The sequence below is a fragment of the Neodiprion lecontei genome, chromosome 2, assembly GCF_021901455.1.
Source record: "Neodiprion lecontei isolate iyNeoLeco1 chromosome 2, iyNeoLeco1.1, whole genome shotgun sequence".
NCBI classification, from domain to species: domain Eukaryota; kingdom Metazoa; phylum Arthropoda; class Insecta; order Hymenoptera; family Diprionidae; genus Neodiprion; species Neodiprion lecontei.
In genome coordinates, this window is record NC_060261.1 from 1,980,625 (window position 1) to 1,989,520 (window position 8,896).

At 40.8% G+C, this 8,896-nt stretch overlaps 3 protein-coding genes across 7 annotated transcripts in view; 1 reads left to right on the forward strand and 2 right to left on the reverse strand.

Moving 5' to 3' along the window:
- Positions 1 to 215: 215 nt before the first annotated feature.
- On the reverse strand, positions 216 to 3,732 carry LOC107222310 (transcription factor 25). Of its 2 annotated transcripts, none has more exons than XM_046731498.1 (8): positions 3,381 to 3,732; positions 2,884 to 3,266; positions 2,551 to 2,779; positions 2,208 to 2,461; positions 1,817 to 2,126; positions 1,441 to 1,755; positions 1,178 to 1,371; positions 216 to 1,099 (listed from the first exon to the last, which is right to left on the reverse strand). In XM_046731498.1, the coding sequence occupies exons 1-8, from the start codon at positions 3,507 to 3,509 to the stop codon at positions 916 to 918; spliced, it is 1,998 nt and encodes a 665-aa protein (XP_046587454.1). In that variant the 5' UTR covers positions 3,510 to 3,732; the 3' UTR covers positions 216 to 915. The 2 variants fall into 2 exon arrangements, with proteins under 2 accessions (XP_046587454.1, XP_015517099.1); XM_015661613.2 differs by having other exon boundaries at positions 1,462 to 1,755; positions 3,381 to 3,731.
- A 335-nt stretch (positions 3,733 to 4,067) lies between these two features.
- Positions 4,068 to 7,114, reverse strand: LOC107222314 (syntaxin-7). 4 transcript variants are annotated; one of them, XM_046731509.1, is made up of 6 exons: positions 6,887 to 7,114; positions 6,378 to 6,559; positions 6,218 to 6,287; positions 5,900 to 6,074; positions 5,615 to 5,827; positions 4,068 to 5,476 (listed from the first exon to the last, which is right to left on the reverse strand). In XM_046731509.1, exons 2-6 carry the CDS (start codon positions 6,484 to 6,486, stop codon positions 5,228 to 5,230), a joined length of 816 nt encoding a protein of 271 aa, XP_046587465.1. In that variant the 5' UTR covers positions 6,487 to 6,559; positions 6,887 to 7,114; the 3' UTR covers positions 4,068 to 5,227. The 4 variants fall into 4 exon arrangements, with proteins under 4 accessions (XP_046587465.1, XP_015517103.1, XP_015517104.1 ...); XM_015661617.2 differs by having other exon boundaries at positions 6,378 to 6,509; positions 6,887 to 7,112; XM_015661618.2 differs by lacking the exon at positions 6,887 to 7,114 and adding an exon at positions 6,748 to 6,880 and having other exon boundaries at positions 6,378 to 6,509.
- Positions 7,115 to 7,629: 515 nt separating this feature from the next.
- The window catches only part of LOC107222284, a 149,378-nt gene continuing 148,111 nt past the window's right edge, over positions 7,630 to 8,896 (forward strand). The window contains exons 1-2 of the transcript XR_006902855.1: positions 7,630 to 7,693; positions 7,857 to 8,019. The gene's annotated coding sequence lies outside the window, so the exon portion shown is untranslated. The remainder of the gene's footprint in view (positions 7,694 to 7,856; positions 8,020 to 8,896) is intronic.

The following is an 8,896-nucleotide window of genomic DNA, read 5'->3' on the forward strand; positions in this document are numbered from 1 at the left end:
TCGAGTCTAACAGGTGAGTGACTCACGTTGCAGGCATTTAATTAATCAATATTATACATACATATTGTATGTATCATTGAAAATTCCATAGGAAGGTGAATATTGTGTACAACACAAATAAGGAAACACATTGCAGAACAATTGTATAGAGATTTCACGTACGAAAAGTACGTTAAAGAAAAACAAAAACACAAAAATATCACAAAATAAAAAAATCTTTTCTAATTACATTTATTCAACATATATATTCATATTCTTTTGCTTTCCATGTAACAAAAAACTGTATCATTTCTCGTCGACAGCTTTTACACTTCGAGTTGAATGTACCCCACTTCAAAACCCACCATATCACCTTTCTGTTTTAGCTCATTAACTGAAACGAGGCAATTACAATTCAGATGAATAATTGTTCTCTTTAAATTCAAGATATCAAATATTTATACACAACACGGCGTTAGACCCGTTATTTTACATATATTCATGATATTTATTTATGAAATCAGGCGGTAAAAGCTTAACTTAAATACGTTTTGTTTACCATGTATAATTGTATACATCCTTCAATCACAGGCTAACGGCGAAATCCCATTATCACAAGACTTCACATACATATTCCCAAACTTAAATTGCTTTCTGTGTTCTCCGTATGTTTATATACGAGATCAGTCAACAGTCTCCTAACAATCAATTCACTAACGTACTCTTTTTCTCTATCTAGCAACCAGACTATCGCGCTGAATAAGTTTAACAAAATACCAGAATTGTCGGTTGAATTAAGACCTTTCTGCATTATATATGAAAAAGAGAAACGTGGTCCACGCTTAAAGCATGCGCGCTAAATATTAAAAATGGACGTATATCAACAGATGGATTTCGATGGCCATATTGTAACAACATTTCATGCTGTCACAGAAGCTAGTCCCCTTCCTGATCATTATCCGTGTCCTCCTCGGCATCGGCGTCGTTAACACCGTCTGGTGCCCTGTGTAGTAATAAATTGCCGACTTCGTGTAGCAAATTAGTTACAGCCCTCCTAAGATCAGCTCTGACCGCATCTCGGGCTACCTCGACGTTTCCCGCGTTGTCGATTGCGTTTTCGCTGTTAGAATGCAGTTGACATTAGACAATTCAGTGGTAAACTATGAAGATCAGAAGTAAGGTGCAAGGGTTTACTCACAACAAGTTATAGCCGTTTGCAGCCGCGGCGACAACGTCTTCCTCAATGTCCGTAAAAAGGGAGGTAAAGAAGAGCGAAAATAGGTTGGAGTTGTTGGAGTTGCTTCTGGGATTAACTTGGAGTCGCGTGTACAAGTCGATTGAATCTGCTGGTGGTAGGGGGTCGTGTGATAAGACTGGTCCTTGATTTTGTATCTGAAATTAACGAGGCAGTGTTGTGTCTTTTCAGATGAACGAAGCAGGCGAATTTCGATAGTACGTTACGTTTAGCGTTTCAGGACAGACCTCCTGTATATCGACGGTTATTTCTTTGATGTCTGAGAGAATGATATGTCTCAAGATATTTTTCGGTAATTTCCCTTGATACCGCTTTGTGCGTTTTTCTGTGCAGAAGTTGAAAAAATCATGGCCGGCGTCAAACCGGTCTAAAACCTGATTCACATTGCGTTCAAGCCAAGGTAGAATGTCAGCCTCTTTCCACAGATGATAGCTGCGCGCCACATAGAGAGCTACAACTTTCTCCAATGCAGGAGGACTCGTGGACTTGGCGTGACTGTTGAAGAAATCGTGACCCATTACCTGAAAGAATTCAGCGCTTATTGACTTCTACTAGATATTAACAGGAGTGAAAAAAACTTACCCTCGAATCTGTCTGCACTCCACATTTGTCCAACAATGGTACAAGCAAACTTGGAAACATGGTCAAAGCATTTTGAAGAACCTCATCAGCCAGGCCACCAGTTCCAAGATGAAAATTGGCCAATGCTGAACTGTACGCAATATTAGGAAGTTGGCTAAGATTTCGTCTGTCTTCCCATGCCTCACAGAATTCTATGAACCATCTGTACTCTCGTGCCCTCAATGCGTAAAAGTCTATCGCCAGGACTATCGCCAATGGATCATTTTCAGGGTCAAGGGACAGCAACATTTTACAAAACTCCAAACTCGTCCTGAACAGAAAAAAGCGTTTGTAGGTAACTGTATTCTAGAATTTTTCAAGGTTTTCACAGTCTATCATATCTGTTACACACCTGTAGCAGGCTCGGCCACCAACAAAAATCAAATGTTTGAACAACGTTATGTACAAGGCACGATTTTGCTGTTTTTTATAATCCAGCCTGCATTTAGCAGTGGTGACATTGAACAGGGGATGAAAAGCGCATTCTAAGCAATACAAGGCCCTCTCCGTTAGTTCAGCAGCCATAGCCAGATCTTCGCTGAGCTTGCAGAGTTCTGCCAGTTGTAGTAAAGCATCAACGTGATATGGATGGGCGTTTATAATTGCCTGTAATTCGAGATACAAGTTGCGTTCAGCAAAATTCATTGCCTACCTCCCTACTTCGGACGTTTTCAATTCACCCTCTGTGGACTTACGACAATGTTATCAGGGTTTAGGCTCTCAACTGCTTGCAAAAACTTCATTTGGGTTTGTCTGTAAGACGAGTTGTGATCGTAGATAAAATACTGAACTCCTTCCGTACTCTCTGGTGATGGATCCAACGACATTGAGAGACCAGATTTACCGATCGGCGGCCAATTCTCTCGTGGAGATACCAGCCATGTTTTCTTGAGGTGGCCAGAGCGTCCTCGACCTCGTCTCTTACTACATCGATAAAATTAGCTTAGCGATTTCCACAAACATTTATTCTCTTGAGTTTTCTATATTGATTTATATTCGTTTTTCTCAAAAAGTATGAAGAAAATTACCTTTGTTCAGCCTGAATAGTTTTGCTGCCAAATATCCTCTTGAGTTCATTGTAGGGGTTCAAATTTTTGTGCTGAATGGTGAGAACATTTTCTTTGCTCCTCTGCAAGTTTGAACTTGAAGCCTGTAGATCGCCACCGCTAGAATTGGGTAGAGGTTCACCAAGGAGTTCGTTGATCTCCCTCACAGTCCGTTCGATCTCATCATCGACCTCTTCGTTGTCCTCCGAACTCCGCCTGGCTGTACGATGAACCTTTGAATTGTCGGTCTTCTTCCGTTTCTTTTTCTTCTTCTTGCGTTTGGCATCTTCGGACAGAACTCCAGCGGCGGTCGACGTCTCCCTGTCGTCGTCCTCCTTCGCCTCGCTTTCAGAGTTCTGATTCAGCTGGAGGAAAGGCAGGAATGAGAAAGACAAATCGCGGCCAATCCCTAAGGCACATCAGGTGCGTCCAACGTTCCAAAATACGAGGAGGGAGGCGGGGGGTGTTTGACGACTTACCAAGTCAAAGACGTTGAACTGCTTCCGCCTAACACCTCCGGTAACCGGATTTTCGACGTCGCTTGGATCGCAATCTTTATCGAGGCCCTCGTCGCCCCCATAAACCTTCTTCATGTACCTCGTTGACATATTTCACCACCTTGCGCGCTGAGCTGCGGTCCCTGTCATAAGTACGTTGAATTTCAGGAATAGTCGTCGAAGCACTTTCAACGCGTCCGTCGAACTGTCAATTTTTTACCGAAATTACAGTCATGCCCTGAGGTTCGGTTGAGAAAACAAGACAAGACCTCTTCGTTGCAGTCCGCGTGAGCTGTATTCGACCTTGCGATCAGCAGGGAATCACCCACCATTTTGGTTATCTCAATCGGTGGAATCGTCAGCCGAGTTACCGGCAAAATGATCAAATTTCAACAGCTCTCGATGAACGAACACCGTGGAAAAAGTACAGAATGATTCTTCCGGAATTTGCTCACCAAATAAGATTCTAGAGTTTAGCATGCAGATTCATGGGTTCTCTTTCATCTGCACTTGGTATTGATTCGATAAAACTTCGTCGACATTTCGAAGTAGTAAAGACAGGTAAAGATAACGTCACTGAACATTCTAAACACATTTTTCAAATTCTTTTACTATGTAAAGAGGGTTTTTAATCACACCGTAAAGGAATAAAACAGATTTCGGTAGTCATGTTTTTAAATATAATTTAATATTTGTAAGATTTTTGATTAAAATAAGACTCCATTCTTCTCATTACAATTTTATAATAATATCATAGATATTATAACGGATTATAGTATGTTACAGTAGACATCAATTTTTTTTTTCGCCGTAGTTCTTGTCTACAATGAATTGTGCTTTCTTTTCTCTCCTTGTTTTTTTCTCTCTTCATTTTAATACATTTAGCACTGAAAAAATTATTCATAAGTATAAATACGAATATTAATGAGTATGTACGGAATGGCGCGAATTATCTGCCTCTGTAATTGAGGCTAATTTTTTTTTTTTTTTTTTATATATATTCGAGATATTTCTTAGTAGACAACTTATCAACAATGACGACTTTTTCCAAAGTACAGTATCATTTTCTATAACAATAATGCTATGTAGCGGATATATTTCTATCTTTTTAATAAAATTGATTAGAGCAATAATAATAATAATAATAATTACGGTAAAATACAATTTGGGTACAAGGCGATTCACGTATACGTCGATATAGATTCTCGCCTAACCTTTCATACACGGTTGTTACATCCGAATATTAAAATTCGGCAGATAAATTAGCCTATTGCCACCCGATTTATCGCGCACTTATACGTTCAATAAAAGGGAACAATACACAGGTTTTGCAGTTTTTTAATCGCGCATCGATGGTCACTGATCATGCTTCAGTCCAGAAAAAATGGTGTCGCTAATTTGATACTCAATTAATAACGGAGGACTAAAATGCAGGTATCATTTACGCTCGTGGATTTCGAATTGGACGAATTTCAAGTATCTTTTGAAACGCATGTCCTGCTGCAACTAGATTTTAACACACTGCGTTGATTGTTTTCGATAATGAAATTGATCAAGCGAACGTAAAACGCTTAAAAGTCGCTCTTCTGTAATTCACAGCCCCGCGCACTCCTGACGCGTGTCAATTCTAATCGCACACATACGTGCATGTACTCAACTACCTATAAAGCAGATCATCCGACAATAGCTTGTGAAAAACTTGCCAATTATCGCAAAGAAATGCGCGCAGTGTGTATGTAAACTTCATCGGTTCTTAGCACCAGATACGTTAATGCTCTCACAAAGTATATTCTCATTATCGTTCATATCTCCATATTTCCTAGCTCGTCTTAAGATGTTTGCCAAACAATTATTCCTATCAGAATCGACAATACCACCGCGCCGATAACGATCAGTACGCACTTCTTTTTGCGCAATTTTGTTTGGTACGTTGAGGCCTGTCGCAGTTGCTGCGCACCTTCGCTAACAAAGACTTCTGTCCTCTCTACCGAAGCCTCTATCGAGTCTACCATTTCTCCTTGCTCGTGAACCAATGCCCCAAGCTCTTTGAATATTTGATTAACGTCGCTTATGTCACTCTGCAACAAAGAATTACTTTCATCAGAAAACTAGATGTATGTCTGGAAATCAGATCTAGGTTTATCTAAATCAGTACAAACAGGGTGAAAATATTGGTACCACATTAAGAATTAAGAAATTCCGTAAGTCGTTTTTACCTCCAGCTGACGTATGCTGGCCTCGTGCTCCTCGAGCATTCGCAAGTTTTGCTCTTCTTGAAGTTGCTGCTGTTGGATTTGTCGCTGAGTTCTGTTGTCCTGGAGTTCTATTAGCGTTTCTTGTTTTTTGTCACCAAACGGACTGATACCAGCATTGGCCTTAGCTTTCCTGACCATCTCTTTCTCCTTAGAAGCTGCGAGCCTTTGCACTGACTGAAATTATCATCGTTTCAAATAATCAAGTGCTACTAACCTTGTCATATTCAGAAACTACAATGATTATACCTGGAAACTGTTCAGCGCCGCTGTGAACTCGTCTTGAAGCCTTTCTCTCTGCATTTTTTGCTGCCTCTGTTCGCCAGGGCTATTTGACCCCGCATTGCTGGCTAAGTTAGCCAAATCGCGCAGGTGAATGCTCGTATCTTTAGCCAGCTGTTGCGTGTAGTGCTGTATCTGATGACTGAGGTGAATAAAGAATAGTTAGAGCAACCTGATAATGATATATTTGTGGTTGGAAAATTGCGACGTTTTGATTTGTAAAATTGACTAAATCGTAACCTACAGTTTCAAACTCAAAGCAATACAGAAAAGCCTGTGACTCACAGCTTGTTCCTAAGCTCCTGAGAATCAGTCGAGCCGCCCAACTGGTTGACCATTCTTTGCATAGAAGAAACTGCATGGAAAGAAAAAATGGTTATCAATTGGTTGTGGTCTACATCTTGCCCATCAACAGAATGTGGTGACCTTTTTTATATTGTCTTACCATTCTGGGATATTTTAAGTATAGAAGTCCCGATAGACTGAGACAGTCTTCCGAAGTCCTGTTCCCTCGCGGGTCCTCCGTTGTGATAGGATGAAAAGCCAAAATCCATGTCTACCAAAGATGATAGAGAATCTGGAATGATTAGGACTTGGATTTAGATTTGGACAAAGCGAAGAAGGGTTCTGAGAACAAAAAAATTGACAACAAAACAGTGAATTACAGGGGCTTATTTTCACCTAGGTCCGGAGACGCGATGGGGGCGGAGTATGAGACGCGAGTTCGAGAAGTTCGCGAGCGAGTTAAGGATAGTTATCGGGGGAAAACTGGGTTCCGTTACAATTTGTATAAAGTCTATAAGGACCTACTTTACCGTAGTGGCGAAGTCCGTCAAATGCCTGCGAAACCCGAGCTTGTGGGAGGTGACTCAGAAAATTAGATTACACGCAATGTCAGTCTGAGATACGTAGATGTGGGAATTTTTTAACACGCAATTTTCGACGCCTACTTGCCTTGTCAAGGATAATCGGTGACGACGGTTGTCTCGCTGCTTCTACGACGCGTAGGGTAAAATTTATCCGGCGAAAATCGATGAAATATCAGCGGTGGAAAATGTATTGTATGAGGAAAAAATAACCGTGAATGTTACAATTGTCAATAATAAGTTTGAGTGTAGAACGTCTGATCGGAGAATTCGGATCTTTTGTCAAAGCTCCGCACAGGGTGCGGCACTGTCGGGACTCACAGTTGGCGGTGACTTGCAGTTTTCTGCAGTTACCGACTCGAATTACTTCGCCGGCAAACGCAAAAAACGTTGCGAGAATCACGAGTGCATAACACGAGTATCGCGGTCGCGGCCGTAGAGGTGTAAGAACAGAGGAGGCAAAGCGGCTCTGAAACTGCCCCCAACTAGAAAGAGAGAGGGAGACTGAGAATAAAAGCCGTTCTTTACTTGTGCATGTGCAGTTGGGGCACGAGAACTTTGAATCAAACCACCAGCCTTCTGTAGAATCTTGCATATCTTGTTATTCCAAACATAACCTTTCGAACTGGTGTATGTAAACAAGCTGTACAATTACAAACTAACCTGTTGCTGTCGCTCACCCGCTCAGATGTTTGTAATGGCAGTAGGCATGTGTTAGTAGAGAGAGAAAAGTAGCCACATTTCAGCTGTTTTCTCTTTCACGAGAGCCTATAATTCCCCCACTCTAATATCATACCTCTATGGTCGCGGCAGCCATTTTGTGGCTCGCGGTCCGATCGTCAGATGTCAACAAAGCAAAAGATCGCGGAACGCCGACGAGTTCGGACAAGATTCGGTAAGCGGATTGAGCGTCTTGTTTGTTGATGTCGAGTTTCAATGATCAACGTTACAACGCTTTAGAAATAACAAAATCGAGTAGTGACGGTAAAAATTCGGATTCTTAAAGTATTTCCACGTGCGTGAAACAAAAGTTTTAGAAGTTGGTGATAATTTTACAGTGAAGCAGTGAAAACACTGAGCCGCCTCGTGACTTCGACGCTGATCGATGTATCCCGATTTGACGACAGATGCAGCAAGAGAAGCTGCTTTGGTGAAAATTTGTCGTAGCTGCGTCTGTCAAAGTGAAAAGTGTGCCGACATCTTGCTGAATGTTCAACCTGGGTAAGTTTTGAATACGTTTTACGCCAATTAATTTAGTTGTTGCCCTGGTGAAAATTTCTCTCGGAAAATGATCAAATCGCGGAGTACCGGGGAATGTTTCATAAGAAAATATCGGCTTTCTGCGGAATAGTCTGACTTCATTTGGTAACGTACCTGCATAATACATCTCTTGCTTTTGTAACTGCTTACTTCAAAATTTGTTAGGCGATGCTTCCATAATTACTGTTGATCTATTCTTGAAAAATCGTTTCTAATGAATAAAATTCCTACCAGGCCGTATTACTTTTTGTCAGCTAGGCTCATACGTCGCCACTATTTTTCATTGTACTGCATTGTTCCTGACTTACTTCACGGTCGTGTTTTTGCGTCATCAACACTGCGTTGTTTACATATTGAAATTAGCTAATTTCCAAGGTCAAAATCTTGTATGCCTGTATAAAGTTTATGAACTCTCTTCGTTACTCGTTTCCTACGATTAGGAATATACCTTTTAAGCTATAGTGGAAGATTATTTGAGGTACAATTATCGTTTTGATTTATATTGCATTCTAATTTATCGAATTGGTGGATACAGAAGACTGAAAAATAGCCGTTGGGCTTGTTTTCCCAGGGTTTACGAAGCTTATTCTTGTATTTCGCGTCAAAGTTTTTAGGTTAAGAATATCCATCATGTTCTTTTTGAAGTTAAGCCGCGCTACTTGAGCGTGGACTTACCACCCTGCGCTTCCGAGGTCAAGTCGGCATTGCCGTAGATTGAGAGTCGGTAACTAATGCTGTATTATACAGATGAATTTCGGGTTCGTTAATGGACTAATAAAAATCCGTCTGTAATTATTTTTGCAGAATATTTAATTATTTATTATTTAATAATGAGTCG